Source organism: Carassius gibelio, chromosome B15, assembly GCF_023724105.1.
Source record: "Carassius gibelio isolate Cgi1373 ecotype wild population from Czech Republic chromosome B15, carGib1.2-hapl.c, whole genome shotgun sequence".
NCBI classification, from domain to species: Eukaryota; Metazoa; Chordata; class Actinopteri; order Cypriniformes; family Cyprinidae; genus Carassius; species Carassius gibelio.
In genome coordinates this window covers 8,792,433-8,814,343 of record NC_068410.1, presented here as the reverse complement: position 1 = coordinate 8,814,343, position 21,911 = coordinate 8,792,433, and the positions used below count along the sequence as shown (strand labels likewise).

The 21,911-nt window shown below is 37.0% G+C and overlaps 1 protein-coding gene across 6 annotated transcripts in view; it reads left to right on the top strand.

Annotated features, from left to right (window-relative positions):
- LOC127972518 (protein furry homolog) overlaps positions 1–21,911 on the top strand; it is a 55,482-nt gene that overhangs the window by 6,718 nt on the left and 26,853 nt on the right. For 3 of the 6 annotated variants that reach the window (XM_052576070.1, XM_052576073.1, XM_052576072.1), the window contains exons 2-22: positions 5,925–6,115; positions 7,434–7,487; positions 11,403–11,542; positions 13,297–13,387; positions 13,762–13,841; positions 13,947–14,027; positions 14,293–14,461; positions 14,677–14,769; positions 14,965–15,063; positions 15,147–15,248; positions 15,327–15,430; positions 16,928–17,036; positions 17,322–17,408; positions 17,490–17,661; positions 18,544–18,676; positions 18,824–18,931; positions 19,618–19,873; positions 20,148–20,321; positions 20,450–20,536; positions 20,807–21,066; positions 21,686–21,875. In XM_052576070.1, coding sequence (XP_052432030.1) covers positions 5,925–6,115; positions 7,434–7,487; positions 11,403–11,542; positions 13,297–13,387; positions 13,762–13,841; positions 13,947–14,027; positions 14,293–14,461; positions 14,677–14,769; positions 14,965–15,063; positions 15,147–15,248; positions 15,327–15,430; positions 16,928–17,036; positions 17,322–17,408; positions 17,490–17,661; positions 18,544–18,676; positions 18,824–18,931; positions 19,618–19,873; positions 20,148–20,321; positions 20,450–20,536; positions 20,807–21,066; positions 21,686–21,875 — 2,780 coding nt within the window. Of the gene's footprint in view, positions 1–250; positions 456–5,924; positions 6,116–7,433; positions 7,488–11,402; positions 11,543–13,296; positions 13,388–13,761; positions 13,842–13,946; positions 14,028–14,292; positions 14,462–14,676; positions 14,770–14,964; positions 15,064–15,146; positions 15,431–16,927; positions 17,037–17,321; positions 17,409–17,489; positions 17,662–18,543; positions 18,677–18,823; positions 18,932–19,617; positions 19,874–20,147; positions 20,322–20,449; positions 20,537–20,806; positions 21,067–21,685; positions 21,876–21,911 lie in introns of those variants that run through there. The other 3 variants (XM_052576069.1, XM_052576071.1, XM_052576074.1) reach the window with 2 other exon arrangements.

The window sequence follows — 21,911 nt, the reverse complement described above, 5'->3', positions numbered from 1 at the left end:
GCTCAAGCCGAGGAGGACAGTCAGGAGAGTCTCTCTCACTTGGGATGCAAGCAAACAGAGGTTATAATTAACCACGCAGGGCTAAGAGGATTTCTCCCTGCTCTCTCAGCATTGCTTGCAGCTTCTGACTCTGGGTTATTTAAAGTGAACCTGCCTAGAGAGAGAGAGAGAGAAAGAGAGAGGGGAGGGTGGGTTGGACACACATAGAGGAGGGGAGAGAGCTTAGCGGATCTGTGGCACTCTGTTCTGACTCAGTCTGTGGTGGCAACATCTCTGTTTAGCATCACTCTCCCACAGCAGCCGATTCCACCTGCCTGCCCCGGCCGCTGCTGCAGGCAGGGGTGGAGACGTGCGGGACCTCAGCATCCTTCACCGACTCGCAGATATGGCCAGCCAGCAGGACTCGGGTTTCTTTGAGATCAGTATCAAGTCCCTGCTGAAGTCCTGGAGCAGCAGTAAGTATCTTGGCGCTCAGAGCCGCGGGATCACAGCCAGGGCTGGCGGGATGCATCCAGAATTCATTTGCATGTGAGAGGGCGAATTTGTTGCTCTGGTGCACGTGCTCCAGTGTTGTTGTCCTCTTTTGTTTATTTAATATTCTGGGGATTAGGTCAGTGTAATATGAGCTTTATAGCATATACCGCTATTTCTATTTTACTGTCAGGCTTAAAGGGATCCTTAATGCAAAAATGACAATTCGGACATTGTGTATTCATCTTCCGTCATTCCAAACTTTCTATATGCAGAACACAGAAGATATCTTGAGGAACTATGGAGTCCAAAACAACATAGAGCCCTACTAACATTTTTCAAAATATATTCTTTTGTGTTTAGCAAAAATGAATACATTTATACAGGTTTGGAATGACATGGGTGAATTATCATTTTAAGGGGGTGTTCTAACGCTTGCTGTGTATATAAGTATTGTATATAAAGATGGAGATCTTCAAACATAATTTACATTTACATTTGATGCTAAACTTTGATATCAGTGAATAAAACTGGGTCTATAATGTTATGTTATGTTATGTCAACACTGCTTCTATAAGATCTTGTTGACATTTTTGTCTATTTTGCAATGTAATCCCTGTCCTGATGTTCTGGTACACAGTATGCTCCCTAGAGCAGTGTGCATCAGGTGCCTGTTCTCACCAGCCTAGCTGACCAATCAGCTGTGAGGGATGGTCAGCCCTCAGCCAATCAGCTTGCAGCAAGAGTGGCCGTGAGCATTCTGTGCTGTTTTCTGATAACATAGAAGTGTCCCCTTAAGAAATCATTGTAGATTTACTTATAACACATTTTTTATATTTGATACTTTTATTAAGCATGGATGCATTCAAATTGTTTAAAAATGAAAGGACAGATATTTATGATGTTTAAAAATAAAATAAAATGCTGTTCTCTGATTAAACTTTTGATCATCAAAGAATTTTGTAGAAAAAAAGTTCAACTGTTTCCATAAAAATATCATGCATCAAAAACTGTCAACATAGAAATGTTTCTTATGCACCAGATCAGAATATTAGAATAATTCAGAATGATCGTGACACTGAAGAGTGGAGTAACGAGTACTGAAATTTGAGCTTTGCATTGCCGCAATAAATATTGAAATAGAAAACAGTTATTTTAAATGTTAATAATATTTCCCTATTTTACTATTTTTACTGTATTTTATAATTTAAGAAATGCAGCCTTGGTCAAAATAAGAGATTTAAATTTTTTTATAATTCCTCTGGTAGTGTTTGTATATGTACATTTCATATGTACTATAAATATTTTCTCATACCTCATACTGTTTGTTGCAAGTAGTTTTATGTTGTTTTTACAGACCTGTATGTCTGTAATTCATAGGCAAATACTTTTTAATTATAACATCTTTTTTTTATGAATTACGAAATATCTAATTGTCAAGCTAGAGTGATATCAAATATTAATAAAAAACAATACATTTAAAATATTTCAGCCTGATATTTTAATCCTCAGTTTTAGACCAAATCATAATCTCTAGCTCTCTCTCTGCCTCAGAGTAAATGGGTGAAACGTTCTTATCACTAAATCAGATGTGCTTTGCACAGTGTACCAAATATATTTTTAGCACTGGCTCAGAGGTTTAGAGCTGCGAGTGTCTTTAGGCCTAATGGCTAAATCCAGGAAAAATGTCCTTGTTTTTTAGCTGTCATAATCCACATGTCTCTCAGATATCTGCAAACATATCTCATCTTTCAGTTTTTTTTTTTGTGTTGTTTGTCCTCCTGACCTTTATGACACAAGTATAGCCAACTCTCTTCAAATGGTACAGTGTGTTCGGGCAGTTACACAACCTGATCCTGTTACTTTGAGTTATAGTATCCTATAAGTGTGGATGCCCATGGGCGTCCAATGTGTGACCTCTGGATGCCTTTTATTCTTTGAAAGGCCTGCAAGTCTTATTCTGTATATTGAAAAAGTTTATTTTTATTTTTATTGATTATGTCTTCAGTGTCTTGTTTAGGACACAAAGTTAGTCAAGACACCCCTGGACTTTGGTGTGAAACATCGATAGTTTGGGATTGTACATCATGGTTCTGAGTTTCAGTCGCAGATTCCATATCCATTCTTTGCTGTGCTGTGAACTAAGATTTTTTGTTTGTTGATGAAAGTAACCAGTGGGATATGAGTGGGCTTTGTGTGCTAACAGTCTGATAACCATCTGAAAATGGATGGGAATTTATTGGTCCCATTTATTTAGAGTTATGGCAGTCATCCCCAGGGGGCTTTTGTACACAGTTGGGGTCTGTGGATGTAAAAAGCCCACATTATTTTCATCAATGGGTGATTTTGTTAGATGTATGTTTTTCCCGTGCTTGTTGTCCACTCCCTGAGCAAGAAAAATGTTGGGAGGACACAACAGGATTTGTTTTAGAAAGAAAAAAAGTGGTGTAATATATGTCAGAGTCTGTGTTTATGTGTGTGTCCCATGTCAGTGTGTGTGTGTGTGTGTGTGTGTGTGTGAAATAGTGAGGCGTTGTTCTGTGTCTTGTATTGTCCCTGTTGGGAGCAGCTCAATGCTCAGAGACTCCTCTGCAGAGCGCTGATGTAATGCTCTGTCTGAGCCCATCTCTTGTTTGAGAGTCACATGTAATGCATTAGGTTGCTGTAATCATCCAGACTGGCACTGAAGCTCTACTACTGTGGTAAAAATGGTTTTCTGAAGAAAATAAGAGTAGTGCTTACAACTGCAAAACGCCATGATGCTAGTGTGTTAATTGGAGTGTTGCTGTCTGGTATCTAGGGTGTTCTATGTACTTGAGCCACAGGTGCTTGTTGAAGTATTCTCTTGCTAGTCGGTTATTTATTTTAGGACAGTCACTTTGTAGCAGCCTGATATAATCACTTTCATTTACTATAAAGTGACTTTTAATGATTCTGAATGAATCTTTAGTTTCAAGATTATTTCTTCTTTTGAATTTATCAGTCAGCATAATTTCTACTTTTTTTTTTTTTCAAAAATTTTTTTTTTACTTAAAAATAGAAATAAAAATCATAATCAGTCCCTAAATTTCAATTGGAATTACACTAATTCTGAAGAGCAAGTCACATCAATATTATGTATTCACTACCATTCAAAAGTTAATAAGGGGTTTAGGTTTTAGTATTGAGCATGAGTGCATAAATGAACATACTTTACAAAACTGGGCATTTTTTGTTTGTAAATCCTTTTTTTGATTGATCTTAGGAAATATTCTAATTTTTTTAGATATTGGATTGTTTAATTCATGAGCTGTAAGCTCTGATCATCAAAATTAAAACAAAAATCCTTTAAATTTTTTTACTTTACATGTAATGAATCTAGAATATATATGAAAGTTACCAAAAAAATACTTTTTCACAATATTCTATATTTTTAGAATATCAATTATATTATTCTAAATATGTACATGGAAATATATATATATATATATATATATATATATATATATATAAAATAAAACATTTGTTTAAGGAAATTAGGAAAATAGTTTGTTTATCTTTATTTATTGACATTTAATGCTTGAGATCTGTTAATGCGTTTTGTTTATGCAATATTTTTATTGAGTTTTGCAAGCCTAGTTTGCTTCTCATTTGCTACCCATAGCAGTTTTCCCAAGGGAAGATTGTGTAATGGAGTTGGTCGGTGGAATTCAGAAGCTAGATAGTTTATCTCACTTTACGCCGTCTGTGTTTCTACATATGTGCAAACAAGGGAGTGAAAGTGAGTGAGTCTGTGCCCAGTCGAATGATGTTTACACTGTTGGTTAGTGGCAGAGGGGAGATCAGGACGTATAGTGTGTACTCAGGGATAAATATAGCCCTGCTGCTATGCCACTAGCATGTCAGTACCGCACATTTGGCCAGGCTTCTGCTAAATATTCCAGCCTGACCTTCAGTCTCAAGAGGCAGTGAACGTATACAGTGCAATAGAGAGCTTTCAGAAGAGGCGAGCACACGTGCGGATCTGTTATCACCTAATTTTCAGACTTTTGTTTCGACTCGCACTGGGACCGTTACAGTATGGGGCAAGTGGCGATTGGGAGAAGGTCTCACTATCACTGAAGGGACTGATAAGGACGTGTGAAGTTTGGAAAACTGGATCCCATATGCTGCTCGCCTACTATGGGCAGCACAGTCATGTGCTGGAATAAAGCCAGCATGGTAAACTTCATGAAAGGTCTGGGTAGGTGCTACAAGAGAGAGAGAGAAAGAGCAGTGAGTGAGAATCTGTCAGTGAATGATGATGAAACTTGTAAACGAACAAAGTGTTTAAGTAACAGAATTAGTAAAATGTGACACAGTATGGTTGACCATATGCAAGATGAGCTTCAAACTTACCCATGAGCTTTTATTGGTCTTTAGAACATATTATAGCAAAACAGACTGTTTATTTTGTTGAAGAAATATATCGATCTAAGATGGTTTGATGAAATTAAGATTTTTTTGTTCCCAACTGCAGTGTACAGCATTCTAATTAATGTGCAGTCACATAGAATGCAATGAAATTATATCAATAATATAATAATAAAATAATTATAATAATAAAAAACAATTTTAGTTTATAAATAACAAAGCTTTATAATGTTATCAATTTGTTATTAAAAAATCAATTTTATAAAATTTTGGTTTTAGCATTTGGGCTGCTATTTACATTAAGAATATGCTAATCAGCCATTAACAAGCATGCAGTGGTGCAGAGATTTATGATTAGTTAATGAGTCCTTATTAAATATATTAAACTTTAGATAGAAAAAAAGTGGATTAAAAATGTTAAACTTTAGTGAACTTTAGTTTTTTGTGAAATACTGTATATTACAAATATCTTTTTTTTTTTTTTTTTTTATTCAGAGGAAAGCAAAACCCAGTTTAAGCCATGTGTAACAAAGTCTGTTTTCGTCGACATATGGTAAGAAATTTGTTGTCAAAATTTGGGGTCACATTCCCCCTCTGCAACTCGACCACTGTTACTTACAGTCCAGTCCAGTAGCTTGTGTGTGTGTTTTTGTGAGCTCTGTGAAAGAATATTACAACTTCTTTATATGAAACGGACCTTTCTGCTTCTAGGGTGTTACTTGAGTTTGTGTTGAGGAAAGCTGGGTGTTACTTTGTGTACACAGGTTTCAGTCGCTGGTAAGCTGCAGAATGAGAATTGTTGGGAAATTCTGAAATGGATTGCACTGTCTGGATTAGGAAACGCTCATTGTCTGGAATACAATAATTTACTGTATATATTCAAATAGTTTTTGACCTCTAAACTAGAACACTAGAAAATGCTGTGATTTATTCTGAAATAATGCAGTTTTTCCATTTTTGGTGTTTCTGAAAAAGACAAATACATTACTTGCAGTATTTTAGACACACTAAGAACACCTCATTTCCATGTATATATTTATTTATAATTTTTTTGTCTAAAGCTTCAGCAGGGTACAGCAAGCCTCCTGTCCCACCAGTTTGCTGCTCACAGGGTGAGAAGGGGCCGCCAGCCATGATGCCCATCAGCGTGGACCCAGAGAGCCGCCCGGGCGAATATGTGCTTAAGAGCCTCTTCGCCAACTTCACCACCATGTCAGAGCGCAAAATACGGATCGTCATGGCCGAACCTTTAGTAAGTGACAGTTTTGAACTATTGAAGGTTTACGATCCTGAGACCTATGACCATTCCAATCCCAGTACTCATCTATCTCTCAGGACTGTGGAGATGGACTGATTCTAATAAAGAAATATTAGCTAATCTGGCTAATCCCAGTTGTTTATGTAGCTCAGAATGTGACCCTACATATATGTATGGTTCTTGTCAGTAGAATGAAATTGAAATCTGTCAAAATTGGAAAATACTGATTAGATGCTAGTGTTAAAATATCTATTGTTTATCTCTAAAGACACTGAACACTTGCCAGGCTTGTTAGTATTTTCCAGACAACAGGCAAATTTACATGCTAGCTTCATGCTAGCTTAATTAACCTTTCCCAGGACAGATATTTTGTGTCCCTCAAAACATCTGCTACCAGGATGAGCTCACCTTCTTCCTCTAATTTTCTATAAAACCTGAGATCAGGTTACCTGAATAGTTCAGCCAAATTGTGTAGTTTTTTGTTTGATAAAGAATAGTACGACCTGGATCATCTGCAGTTTATTTGCACAACGACATCACTCTGATTGTATTTGAACAGTAAATAGAGTGATTCATAGCTGCGGTATCTTTTTGGTTTCTGGATGTTATTTACTTTTCTTTCTCTTCAGACACAACTAGAATGGTTTTGTGGGTCGGTCATGTCGTGACATAACCCAGTCTTTTGATTCTGAAGTGGAGAAAGGTCCTGCAAGAGCACAAGGCGGTCCATTAACCTCTTATAAAAGCCTTGAGAGATATTGCCCTGTCCTTGTCTGCCCTCTCATCTGTTTCTTCCTCAAATGACTCCAGCATCTGAAATATTTATTAACCTAAGATGAAAGTGGTGCTTCAGTGGACTGAATGAGCTCAAATTAAATTTAACACAGTCTGAAAGTGTTATGTCTGACTAGCTGGGTCAGAGAAGACAGGCTGTTTCTGGGCCTAAAATCCAAAAAAAAAAAATGATAATAGTATTTGAATATCCAAATCACTTATTAACTGCTGTCACCTGAAAAGAAGCTACGCTACACACAATTCTGGGTCTTTGAAACATCTCATGTTATCCGAGTAGATGTACAAAATGTAGGTCAGTTTGTTTTTTACACAACCTGTGTTATTTAATCAGCAGGTCCGATCTGTGATAGTTGCTAAGATCAGCGTTTTCACATTGTAAGACTCTGCAGGTCGCCTTGTTTTCTATATACACACTGCTGTTTAAAAGTTTGGGGTCAGGAAGATTTTTTTTTTTTCCCTCAACAAATTACTTATGAATGCATTCAATTCAATTCACCTTTTTCTGGTGTTTTTACAGGAAAAACCTTTGGTAAAGTCTCTTCAGAGGGGTGAAGATCCACAGTTTGACCAAGTAAGTACTGCTTGCCTTCTGCCCCTGAACATATGCGCACGTCCCCGTGTCCAGTCCGTGGACAGATGTCCCAGTGGAAAGACTTTAGACAGCCTTTTAGCTGCCTGGCTGTGCCAAAAAATTAATCTGACTTTTTGAATTATTAAAATAGATTCATGGAGCTGTCTGGTCTTTAAAGCATTCAAAGTGACCTCAGTAAAAGCCTGATGTGGTTTTTGGCTCGTCTGGCTGTCTGGGAGTGAACAAGTCCATTTGCATTTCTGATAGATTAGATAAGTTTTATGCCTCAAATTCATGATAGGTTGGAGACAGTGCATGCTCCATCAGGTCATCAAACATTTTGTGCAGTGGGCGAGACGTTATTTCTCTATAATTTACACATAATTGTTTCTTATTGTTTTATACAGGGCTCAACAATAAGGATTGCGTTTAATTTTCATAGCAAATTTCCAGTTTTTCTTTGCAATTTGATCCAAAAAAATGTGAGAACATAATACTATGAAATTATAAATATAAATAATATAATATATAAATATAGATATTTAAATTACTGTATAAATACACACACATAAATATATATACTGTATAAAGAGATTTTGATAATTTTGTAATTTTTGTTTATTTTATTTTATTTAAATTAATTATAATTTTATATATTTTACAGAATGAGTACTATTTTTTTATAGGAATATATTTATCAAACTGTATTTTTACAGTTTACTCATTTGTAAATGAATGACATAAACTATGTAGAGCCCGACCGATATATCGGCCGGCCGATATTATCGGCCGATATGAGCTTATTGCATTTAAATCGGCATCGGCGTTTATAATGGCCGATGGAACATGAGAAACGGAGTCTCATGCTTTACTCATGTTATGAGTGTTGCATAGTTTACCCACCAGAGGGAGCTCTGCAGCTCCAGAGTTGACAACAGCGCCAGAAATTCACTAGCGAAGAAAGCGATAAGCCAAGCCAGCCACGGAGATTTTTTTTCTGTTTTGACGGTGAGTCTGTCGTTCTTCATGTGAAATGATTTAGTTCATACACTGTATATACAATGATGTGGTAGTTCTAGCTAACGGTCCTATCATTATCACTTATAAATATTCTGTAACATCACTTACAGCCACTAATGCATTGCTATATTAGATTAGCCACGAAGCTAATACCATGTTTATCAGTGGAAGAGTGCGAACGTTAATAAGATGTCAAACTATAACGTTATCGTTTAACTTATTCTAAATATATCTGCAGTGTTTCCCACATAATGACCGGGTAACTGTGGTAGAGCTGAAACAACGAATCGATTTAATCGATTAAAATCGATTATTAAAATAGTTGTCAACTAATTTAGTAATCGATTCGTCGCTAAATAAATTTTATTTGCCATAAGCGGCTCATTTCGTGCATATTTCAAATCTGCGGTGACCAAAGTGTGGCAGTAATGAGCCACCGGAGGTTTTACTCAGCCAGTACAGCAGGTGAAGTAGCGAATAGCCAATAGCTGGCCTCGTTTTATGTCACGTGCTTCCCGAACAGCGTCTCTGCAGCATTCAGCGGGAAGTGGGAGTACTTTACTTTGAGCCTTCAAAATGAAGAGTAACCTGTAAACTCTGCACTACTGAACTGTTTAAGGGGCCGTTCACATATCGTGTCTTTTGCGTGCTCAAGTTCGTTATTTCCTATGTAGGCGCGCAGTATGCACTCTCATAATGGAAGCGACGCGGTCGCGACACGCACGCGGTGCGATGCGCCCGTTTTTCCAGGCGCGTCCACACCGCATCCATTTATCCTTTGCTGAAATTTCCGGGTCTTCATGGAGAGGGCACGTCATGGAGAGAGCACGTCATAGTTACTTAGCAAAGGCAGACGCCTCAGGGGCGCTTCTGCCCGAGAGCTTTGGAAAGAAGGAGAAAGCGGCGCAACTAGCGTTTTCCACGCGTTTTTAGGTGCGATATGTGAACGGCCCCTAAGAATTTTATTTGTGCAGATTCTCCAGTACAAGGTTGTTTGCAAATGTTTAGTCGTAAAAGCTGATAACATTGCTTTTTAACAGTTAACATTTAAAGCTTTACAAACATGTTATGTGATCAGTTTGTCGTTTACCAGTTCATAATTCAGACTTGCAGCCTAATTATGACTGAATGAGAGAGGTAAATGTTTGAGTATATTTAAAATGCACTTCTAAGTATTCACTGCTCTTTTTCACACAGCAGGTTTTTTGTGTGTGTCCCAATTTTTTTTTTCTGGACAACCTTCTGATGGATTTTACTTTAAATTGTGAGTTCCATTCAGGTTTCATGCCACTGGCACTTTTTTTTCGAAGGATTGTTTACAATTTCACAGCATAAGCTATAAAGCTTTTTCCCAGTAAATAATAAAATACAATGCACTGCAATTTTATTCTGTTTTATCCTTATACTTCGTGAAAATATGTTCTCAAAGATTCCTTAAGCTTTGTTTGGGATGTTAAACTACTTTAGGAGCTCTAAGGACTGCCATGGTGAAAACAATATTTGAAATCTCCTTGTGAATTTTGCTAGAGTATGGGTCAGTGTTTTGATTGCAGAAGAGTTCGACAAAGGATTACTAACATAATAAAACAACTCCAGGTATATTTTTGATGAGGATATGACAATGCAAAATGGTTAAAATCTCTTAAAAATCTATGCTGAATGATAAAGACCCTTTATTAATAATTTACTTGGGGAAAAAATGGAAAAAACTAAAATATAAGTACATAAACCGATTAATCGATTAATCGTAAAAATAATCGACAGATTAATCGATTATCAAAATAATCGTTAGTTGCAGCCCTAAACTGTGGCAGGGGGGCAATGACTAGAAGTTATGTACAGCGTGCCTCGAAAAAACAACAGCTGTTATGTTATTGAATGAATTCATTAAAAATAGGTCATTGCACTTACATCAAATCACGATATGGACGAATATCTGTAAGTATTAAGCCGGAATAGTCTTTTTAAATATGAATCCTGCATGTTCTGCGCGGTGAATTCAGCGTCCGCTGTCTCACTAAATAATCACGTGAACACATGAACAACATCCCCAGAACTGCTCTGACAGTCACTTCATGAGCATTTGACCGTTTGATTTAAGTAAAAACAGCGCCACATCACATACACAGAACTGTAAATGTACGCCAACCCGTCAAAATAAAAGTCCAGTTAAAGGCTGTTGTTCAGCAGAATGTACAAAAGCCTATCATTCCTAAACTTGCTCATTACAATGAACTAATGTGTTAATGAATGACAAAAGCCTCTGCAAAATTAATAAATGTACAAAATGTCTAAAAAACAGAATTGAATTTCATATAACCTTGAGTAAATGTATCGAAAGCCCAGAATGAAAGGTCTTTTCATTGCTGGCTTGGGTGGAGTGTGTGTGATCCATGCCCGGAGTTTGTAAGTTTGTTTCTTTATGCATGTATGTGTGTGTGTGTGTGTGTTGGAGGCAGGTGAATAGCAGCCTGATTCAGAACTCACAGGGCTGCGTTTGTGCCCTTGATCCCCTGGGCTTTTCAGCAGCCTCACTGAGAGGTGATTCTTCTCCCAGGGTTCATCAGGGACTGAAGGACTCGCTGTGTTCCCCCTCAGCCCCCGAACACCACCCTTTCTCCCTCCCTTTCCTGTGTGTCGAATCCTCACCAGGGACCGCCTTTCCTTCCTGCTACCACAACTCCCTTCTCTTTTCTTGCTGTCTTAGCATCTTGGATACACATTTAAGGCACATGCTCACACAAAGTCCCTGCTTTCAGCAAGAACACCTCCACACTCAAAATAACTTTCTCCTAAATATGCACCATGAAATACATGGCCTACATACAGTATTAAGCACTAGGTGCAGTTTTAGTTTGTTTATGTGGGGATTAATACATGCTCTCTTTTTTTCAGTTGATCAGCACAATGAGTTCTCTGGCCGAGTATTGCCTACCATCTATCTTGCGAACCCTGTTTGACTGGTACAAAAGACAGAATGGAGTTGACGATGAATCCCATGAGTACCGACCACGTTCAAATACAAAGTCCAAAAAGTGAGTCCCCTTTGTATTGCTTAGATAAGGCTGATCATTTAAGCGTAATACAGTTTGATATAGTTAATTATGCATGATAGACTTAATTAATGCAAACTATTACAGAAGAACGATGCTTTAAAGGGTTAGTTCACCCCCAAATTTAAATTATGTCATTAATGACTCACCCTCATTTCATTCCAAACCCGTAAGACCTCCATTCATGCCCGGTCAACCCGGTTCTTGACGCACATTTGCATACATACATTCGCATACAGAATTTGTCAAAGTTAGCATAAATAAATCAAATCAAATCTCCATATGGAGCAGTATCTGTAAATGTTAAGCTGCAAAAGTTGGTTTAAATATGACTCTGCGAGTCTCTGTGTATTAATGAATGGATGGCAGAGACACAAGGGTTTGTTTACTACATAGACTGAAGTGCGTGACGCTTGCAGTAATTTCAGCATCTGCCATCTCAATGGGGACATAAATACATAAACAACATCACCAGAACTGTTCGGAGTCCCCTCACAAGCATTTTACCGTTTCATATGTGTAAAACCAGTGTCAGTTTAAAGGTATTCACAGTAACCCGACAAAATAAGTTTTTACATAATTTTTACATAAAGGCATTGTGCTAGAAATATTACTGTTGTTTAGTAGAATTTATGTGATACTGCTACTACTGTTGAACATTTTTATAAAACTTTATTTTTTTAAAGAAATAAATCACACAATATTTCTTCCATGTTTTAATTTTAATAGCAAATCCCCTTTATTTACCAAAAATTAAAATGTGTTTTCAGTTTCATTAATTGAAAGACAAGTTAAATTTGGGTGAAACCTGTTTACTGTTTTTCATAATTTTATTACTTGTAGAAAAACTTTAAACACAATTGTAAATAAGGATAAAGAATGGCATTGGTTTTATTCTTAGTGATAAAAAGTGTTTTTTTTTAATTAGCATATTTTTGTGTTTTGCTTTGGTTCCGAGAACCGTGGATTTTCACTGGTATCTGTACCGAATACATTTCATGGCATTTTTTTGTACCATGAAAACACTAGAATGAAGTTACATTTTTCTTATTTTTTCCTAAAAAATATATATAAACATGCTGCCCTTCAGAGGCTTGTTTCCAAGATGTCAAATTAAGTTAAATTAACAACAAATTAACCCTGATCTTCAAATTCAAAATGCTTAATGCATCGTTTTTTTCCTTCTGGAGCATCAGTGAGCATTTGAACCTTCTGTAATAGTTGCATGAGTCCCACAGTTGTCCTCAGTGTGAAAAGATGGATCTCAAAATCATACAGTCATTGTTGGAAAGGGTTCAAACACACAAAAATGCTGCAAAACCAAAGTATATGTGGCACCTGAAGGATTTTTCTGAAGAACAGCAGGCAGTTTAACTGTTCACAGTTGGAGTTTTGTGGGTATTGCTCTCATTTTTAACACTTTGACACATCCTTTGCTGAATAAAAGTATTGATTTCTTTAAAATATATATATTGAAAAAAAAACGTCTTTCTGTGAGACTGTGATGCAATATAGTCACTTGGCCGGATGACTTTTGTCTTAACTGGATAGTTCCAGAATAGCCCAGTTACATCAGATAGCCAAGTGGGTGTTGAGTGATGTCTCTGTGACTTCTGCTTCCTGTAGCTGGAGTGCAAAACTCCATTTCATCATTGAGAAATGATATTTTAGTGAATGTGTTAGAGGGTGGGAGCAAAATTGGCTTACATAATCTGTTTACATTCTCTCTTTCCCAGTGATGAGCAGCAGAAAGATTATCTGCTGGAGAGGAGAGACCTAGCAATCGACTTCATCTTCTCTCTTGTGCTCATAGAAGTTCTCAAACAGGTTACACACTTTGCTTTCCATCTAAATAAGTTTGGATGCAAATATAACTAACAGACGTTAAAGTTGTAAACAAATATTTAAGCGTGAGGATAACTAAATGTAAAAGTTTGTCTGTGGATCATCGCCAAGGATCTGTGGTGGATTTTGCCTTGCCAGACAATCAAAATTATCCCAATCAGCTTCAAAATTTATAGCGAATTGTGCTTTGTTTCCTTTGGCAACAGAATGGCAAATTTAGCCATATATTAAGGCTTAGAAGAGATACACCATTTAGTGGTTATTATACAAATGTACCTATTTGTAATCACAGAAAGCTGTAATCGTCCAATCAAAACCAAATTATAAAATGTGATACTGTTTGTGTTTTTGGCCAGATGCCCCTCCACCCATTTGTGGATGGTTTGGTCCATGAAGTCATTAATTTGACTTTTAAGCACTTTAGATATAAAGAGGGGTAAGATACTTTTTTTCTCTATTGGATACATTAAGTAAAATGTATACATTCATACAAATTCATATCCCATTCTGCTTTACTGTTTACATTTGTTTTTGTGACTAGGTATCATGGACCCAACACTGCCAACATGCACATTGTAGCTGATCTCTATGCAGAAGTAATCGGAGTCTTAGCACAAGCAAAGTAAGTACTCACTCCAACAATTTTTGTTTAGCAGTGTTCAACCGTGCTTTTTGAAATGTACGGAAAACATACTAGGTCTGGAAATCAGCCTTTGTGTTGCTAGGTCTTACTTGTGAGGGGTGTGTTACTTACTAGTGCTGTGTTATTTGATTTGATTTGATTTTCCAGAAATGATCGACGCGATTTCTCGTTGTAAGTGCTTGTGAAGAATAACGTGTGCCCTCAAGCCGGTGATTTATCTGTCCATCATCATTTTTTTGGGTAGATTTCCTGCTGTTAAAAAGAGGTTCAAGAGTGAGCTGAAGGAGCTCCGTCAGAAGGAGCAGAGCCCATACGTGGTCCAAAGCACCATCAGCCTCATCATGGGCGTGAAGTTCTTCAGAGTGAAAATGTATCCTGTAGAGGAGTTTGAAGCCTCCTTTCAGTTCATGCAGGTAAATGTAGAATATTAAGACATTTCACAAAGCACACATTTGTATTGTTTATTTATTTTGTTCACTTGTTTAATTTTTATTATATTTAATTGCAATACATTTATACTGAATATGGAGACTTGGATAAGGCTATAGTGATAAGCTCAATGATATTAGCTCTCAAGAATGTGAAGGCTAACAGTTTTTTCTCTATGATATTCTTCTTTCTGTTACAGGAGTGTGCGCAGTATTTCCTGGAAGTAAAGGACAAAGACATCAAACATGCTTTGGCTGGACTCTTTGTGGAAATTCTGGTTCCTGTCGCAGCGGTTAGAGGATGCTATTTGTTTACATGTATTTTGAACATTACGAACCCCTCACACATCATTGTATTTGACCTGGTGGTCAAGTAATTGTTTTAATAACGTATATAGCCATATATCATCCTTTTTAATCCTTATTTTGGTAGAAATGTCTACAAACATTTTGATCCTCATTATTATTGTCTTTCCGTTCTTTAAAAGGCTGTCAAGAATGAGGTGAATGTTCCTTGTTTAAGGAACTTTGTGGAGAGCTTGTATGATACCACCTTGGATCTTTCAACAAGAAAGAAGCATTCACTGGTCAGTCTGGATTTCATAAGATATAGTGTTTCATACTTTTTGACGGTACTATGTACAATACTCTCTGTGTTTTGTTTTTTTAGGCTCTGTACCCACTAGTGACATGTCTGCTGTGTGTCAGCCAAAAACAGTTCTTCCTCAACAGATGGCATGTCTTCCTCAACAACTGCCTCTCCAATCTGAAGGTATGTAGCTTATTTATTCATTCATTCAACTCAAAATCGCAAACTGGATTTCTCACTACATATACTTCATCATTACAGAGCAAGGACCCTAAAATGGCACGGGTGGCACTAGAGTCCCTCTACCGACTTCTGTGGGTCTACATGATTCGCATCAAATGCGAGAGCAACACTGCGACGCAGGGGTAAGCACAGCCGTGGTCTGCTGCTACTTTTATTGAACCATGTGTTTAAAGCCCATCTGAGATCCCCAGAGACAAGGTTTACAGTAAACTCATTTTACATGATGCAGCCCATCTCAGCTTCCTTGGTGGAGTTCTAAATGGTTCGCAAAACAAAAAAATGAAAACAAGTCTGTACCCTACCCCTCCCATGTCCATCAGTCGAATGAACCCGGGGTGTGACCGCACCCTTCAGCCCTTCTCAGCGGCAGCGAGTAAACAAGCAATCCATTACAGTCACCGTGCCTCAGGCGGAGGGGTAATTACTGACAGTGCTGCCAGAAATGGGTGGAGAAAGGAGAGATCCAGAAGGGAGGCTGGTGGTCATGGGTGATGGGTGTTGGAACGCCAAGATCGTCCATTGGGAATCGAAAGCTTGGGAAATGAAACCATAAACACACCCATATTTGATCTTCGGGGCTAGAAACAAACATTGGACAAGTGTAGATGTCTTATGCAGCTAATCCATAATAGATAGATCGGAATTAATATAATAAATGGTTGATGATGTTTGGGAAAGGGTGTACATGCCCTTAGAGGATTTCAACACCAGAAGGGGAAGTTCTGGTAATAGTTTTTTAATCGTGGGCTTTGTGAACAGCGTAATGTAGTACAAACAGAACACTGAATACATACTAAAAAAGTACTTTATGTAAAACACTATGCTTTATGGAACATTACAGATTTCAAATAGTAGTACTCTACCTTAAAAGTCATATGAAATGGAATTTTTCTTTTTGATTAAAATCTTGAAAATAAATGTTTAATTTCGTTTTGAATTAAAAGAAATTCTGAAAAAAATAAATACATAAATTATCAGTTTCCTCAAAAATATTAATCAGCACAACTGTTTCCAGCATTGGGAATAATAACACACTAAATCACCATATTATAATGATTCCTGAAGGATTGTGTGGTAATATTTCACATTATTGCTATTTTACTATATTTTTGTTCACGTAAATTCAGCCTTGGTGAGCATAAGAGACTCCTTTCAAAAACATTCAATTAAATTAACTAAACTCACCGAACTTATTTAAGAAGGCATATTAAATATCTAAAGCATGGGAGGGGAGGTTAGTTCTGGAACCACAAGGATCATAAAATGTTCAAATTAGGCTGGAAAACTGGTGTTGGGTCAGCTAGCAGTTCTTGTGATGTATTCAGAGAAATGTATTGCATTATAGCAACAAGTCATAAATATCCGAAACCTTGGCTTTGCATGCCACATACCAAACTGTGACTTTGGAGTTTGCAACCACTATGAATAAGCCTCAAAGTAGACAAACCTCACTTAAACATAACATTTCACAAATAAGCCGGGCTCAGGTTTGCCACTTTAATGCAATGCTAATTATAACAAGCTTTCTGTGTCGCAATGCTTTGACTTTTTTTTTGTGTGTATGTCCATGCCAGATTCTGAACTTGTTATCGGTAAACACTGTGATCTTGTCCCAACAGCCGCCTCAACTCTATCGTGATGACCCTGTTCCCTAAAGGATCCCGCAGTGTAGTTCCTAAAGACATGCCTCTCAATATATTTGTTAAGATTATCCAGTTTATTGCACAGGTAAGTCTCCGATTAAATGACAGACAGATCTAAAACTAAAACCTCAATAATAATCTTCTGTTAAACCATTATACAAGACCTAATTCTTGTTTGTTGTAAAAACAGAGCATGTGTCTAAGGACAAAAAATTTGAGTTGCTGCCAAAACAAATATGCAAAGACAGCTAGATTCCCATCATTAATTTGCAAGACTACACATATTTAGTCTTCCTGATGCAGCATGTGTTAAAATATTTACATTTTGAATACTGCATTGTTGCATTTCCTCATTCTATTTATCTTACAGGAAAGACTTGACTTTGCAATGAAAGAAGTCATTTTTGACCTACTGTGTGTTGGGAAACCTGCAAAAGCCTTTAGTCTTAATCCGGAGGTAAAGTATTGTGAGATTACAATAGATGTAGTAGCTTTATCTCATTGTTATGGCACTTATGTCTTGATTCTTTTTCTGTAGAGAATGAATATAGGTGTCAGAGCATTCCTGGTTATTGCTGACAAGCTGCAGCAGAAAGATGGTGATCCCCCAATGCCAAACACAGGGGCAACGCTCCCTTCTGGAAACACACTCCGAGTCAAAAAGACATTCCTGAGCAAGCCTCTGACTGAAGATGAGGTCAAAGTCATAGGTGAGTTCAGCTGTACTTGAATGTTTTTTGCACTGAATAACAATTTAAAAAAAGTGGCTTTTTAATGAACAGCACAGCCATTTTCAAGCAAAACATTTAAGTTGATATATATTCCAAATTTACTATTGAGTGCTATAATTTATGACTAATATTAATGCAAGAAAGATGAAAATTACTGTATTTAACAAAAATGAAGATATGTCTTTTTTTGCTGTTTATAATGCAATGCATTTAGCATTTTGTTTCTAATGCACTTTGGTTTCTAATGCCATAAAATCCATGCATTTTTTATCTATTTGTGGATATTTCGGTCAGCCCCAGAAGGAAATACAAAATCTGTGCTTATTAGGGTTGCAATAGGGGAGGAAAATTTCCAGAAAGTTTCGAAAACCTTTTTTTGCAAACCTAGTGCTAATACAAAAAGGGAAAAATTTTGTTAAAAAATGTTAAATCCAAGATTTGATAATAGTATAGCATAGCAAGAAATGTACCAGCAATTTTTGACTGAGAACACCAGGTGTAATAATATGGAAAATCCACAAGAAGTATATATATATATATATATATATATATATATATATATATATATATATATATATATATATATATATATATATATATATATATATATATATATATATATATATATATATATATATATATATATATATATATAAAATAATAATAATAAATTGAGTTGTGAGCAAAGTCAGCAAGTTTTAGTCCAATGCTAACAATGCAACGTTAACTAGCATTTTGGGAAAACAACAAGGTTTGACCGAAAACATCTTCTTGATCATATTGATTGACATTTTCTCATTTAACTCTTACTATTAAAGAGCTGTGCAAGTCTTTTATGTTTTGCATCGTTTCAACCATCAGGAATGTCCTTCTATTACCCCCAAGTGAGGAAAGCTTTAGACAACATCCTCAGACATTTGGATAAGGAGGTTGGCCGCTGTATGATGCTGAGTAATGCACAGATGCTGAATAAGGAACCCGAGGATATGATTACGTACGTCACACACAACGCTGTCTCTGTCCAATAATCTTTCACCTGGTGTATCTGATTCTGAGCACGAACTTGTCCGACCCATTAACCCAAAGTTAGAGCTTGTCAGTTCAAAGTTTGAGCTTATGTGACCTTTCTCTGTACTGATAGGGGTGAGAGGAAACCCAAGATTGACCTCTTTAGGACATGCATGGCCGCCATTCCACGCATCCTTCCTGATGGCATGTCTAAGTCAGAGCTCATAGACCTTTTGGCACGGTAAGTGTGTGTTTATGTTCAATGCATGAATGGGCATGTAAGTAGGAAGCATTTGCTTTGACGAATTGCCCAATGGTACATTTCCCGAAAGCTTCAGTAACGTTATCCCTTCCAGCCCCCAGCTTGAATAGGATGTCCCAGTGCAATCTGAGTCAGGGCTGGTCTAATCAGACTTAATACTTCTTGTTCAAACCATTATGTCAGCCAGCTAAGTGATTTCTCTGTGCACTTCCTCCACTGAAGCTGGAGGAACTTCTGCTTTGTAATGGAAGATCTTGGAAACTATGCAGATTATTTATGATGATTGGTGCATACTATTTTGATATATGTATAGGAATATTTTAGGAACACAAACACATAAAGTTATTAAAATTAAAACAAAAACCATTAAACAATTCTTTTTCTGCTTTGAAAAAAATAAACATGAAACTGAAATAAAAGAAAATAAATAGTTCTTATTTCAGCTAGATGTCAAGGCATTATTTCAAGGCATTATTTCAAGGCATTATGTCAAGGCATTATTTAAGGCATATATAAATACTAAAATAAATAAACTAAAACTGAAATAAAAATTAATAAAAGCTGTATAGACGTATTTTGCCATTATATATATATATATATATATATATATATATATATATATATATACCCACTGTTTTTAAGATTTTCTATATTTTAACTGCCAGGTTAACTATCCATATGGATGATGAACTGCGTCTGATAGCCCAGAATTCCCTGCAGAGTCTGCTGGTAGATTTCTCAGATTGGCAGGAGGAAGTGCTTCTGGGCTATTGCAGCTTCCTGCTTCGAGAAATTCAGGACACACACCAAACCCTGCTGGACTCCTCACTTAAACTACTGCTTCAGTTGCTTACACAGTGGAAACTAGCCCTTCTCAGCACCAGCAAGACTCTGGACACATCAAAGATCTGCTCCACTGAAGTAAGTGGCAAGAAAAATTTGTTTCAGTGTCAAATCATAAAAAGATTTCTAATATTTTAGTTGTTTCTTGTGGAGAGCAAATTAAAAATTAAATAAAATGTATAAAATAAATTATTTTAAAAAAGCAAATACTATAATATAATATAATATAATATAATATAATATAATATAATATAATATAATATAATATAATATAATATAATATAATATAATATAATATAATATAATATAATATAATATAATATAATATGTTTGTGTACTTTAATTGTTACAGAGTAGCTCTGGCACCAGGCTGCCTGCTGAACGGACGCCTCACTCCACAGTCCTGCATGCTGTTGAGGGTCTCGCTTTAGTACTGCTGTGCTCCTGCCAGACAGGCACACGCAAAATAGCAGTGTCCATTCTTCGAGAGGTCCGCCAAATCTTCCTCGCCATCGGGCAGACTGAGGTAAGGGCCACATGGAGCCTGACTTAATCAGATATAGGCCTTAAGAGTATACATCCACTCATTTATGCTGGAATATAGCATTCATTCAATCCTCATTCATCATATCATTTATGTTTTTTTCTGGACAGGAAGATGAAAGGCCCATGATAGATGTACTTGACCAGCTAAGCCCAGTGGTGCTCGAGAGCTTTGCCCACGTGGCGGTGGCTGACTCGGTGAGTGCCTCTCTGTTCGGTCCTTTGCGGTTTTGCTCACGTGTGAGTCTCGGAGGACTTCTACAAAGTGTCCTCTGTACTAAGTTTATAAGAAAGTCTGTTTTACTTCTCTGAGCTTGGAGTTAAGTGTATTAGGTGATGACTTAATGATTTCGAATGACATAAATACTATATGTCAATACTAATTTGGTACATTGAATAGCTAAATTTGGCATAAATTCATTCTCTATAAGTGGCCACTATGATCTCTTCCCTTCCACTTCCCCGCAGGCGTCCCTCCCCACTGGGCAGCACGCAGACCTGCAGTGGCTGGTGGAGTGGAATGGATCCCTGGTCGGCAGCCACTATGACGTGCGGAGCCCGTCTCGTGTGTGGATCTTAGCACAGTCTCTGAAAGAACCCTGGGCTCTGTGCCTCTTCAGCCTTCTGAGACAGGAGTACCTGCCTAAGCACTGTCCCACAGCACTCAGCTACGCTTGGCCCTACGCCTTCACCCGTCTGCAGCTCCTCATGCCTTTACTTGAGCCCAGGTGAGGGATGGATAAAATACACCTATATATGTATCTTTGAGTGGCAGTGGTTTGATTGGTCTGCATTGTCACTTTAATTATTGTGGCAGTCTGGTATAGGTTATGTAAGCATTTACATCTAGTTGACCTTAAAGTGCAGAAGGGGCTTTTTAAGCATTTACTCTATCTCTATCTTTAAGTTTAAGCTTTTAATGGCTTCCCAAAGTCACTTTTTAGGATACTGCACTTGTTTAAGTGGTTCTGCTTCTGATAGCAGACTCTGTACAGCCCTATTTGGTTTACTTTTCTTTTTTTAACTTGCAATTTCTTTTCGCAATTGCAGGTTTAAATGCAACTGTGAGTTTATCTCATACAATTCTAAGAAAAAAAGTCAGAATTGCAAGTTTGTTTCACGCAATTCTAAGAAAGTCAGAATAGCAAGATGTAAACTTGCAATTGCGAGAAAAGTCGCAATTATCTTTTTATTTGTATTCAGTGGTGGAAACATGCATTCAAAAAAGTTACAAAATGCAACTGACACCGAAAATTTTTGGTCCAAAAACCATTTTATTTATTCAATATAATTAGCTTATTTTTCACTTTACATCAGTCAATTCATTCCAATGTTTTCATTTCTTAGCAACCCAGTTAACGCCAAGAAGACAAGCTCGGCTGGTTCAGCAGACACCTATGTTTCTCTCTGGAGAAACTATCTGATTCTGTGTTTTGGTGTGGCCAAACCCAGCATCATGAGCCCGGGTCATCTTCGAGCTTCCACCCCTGAGATCATCACTCCCAGTACAGACAACAACAGCAGCTATGACAACAAGGTGGGTGGGGCTTCAAATGCATCACGTACCAATCAT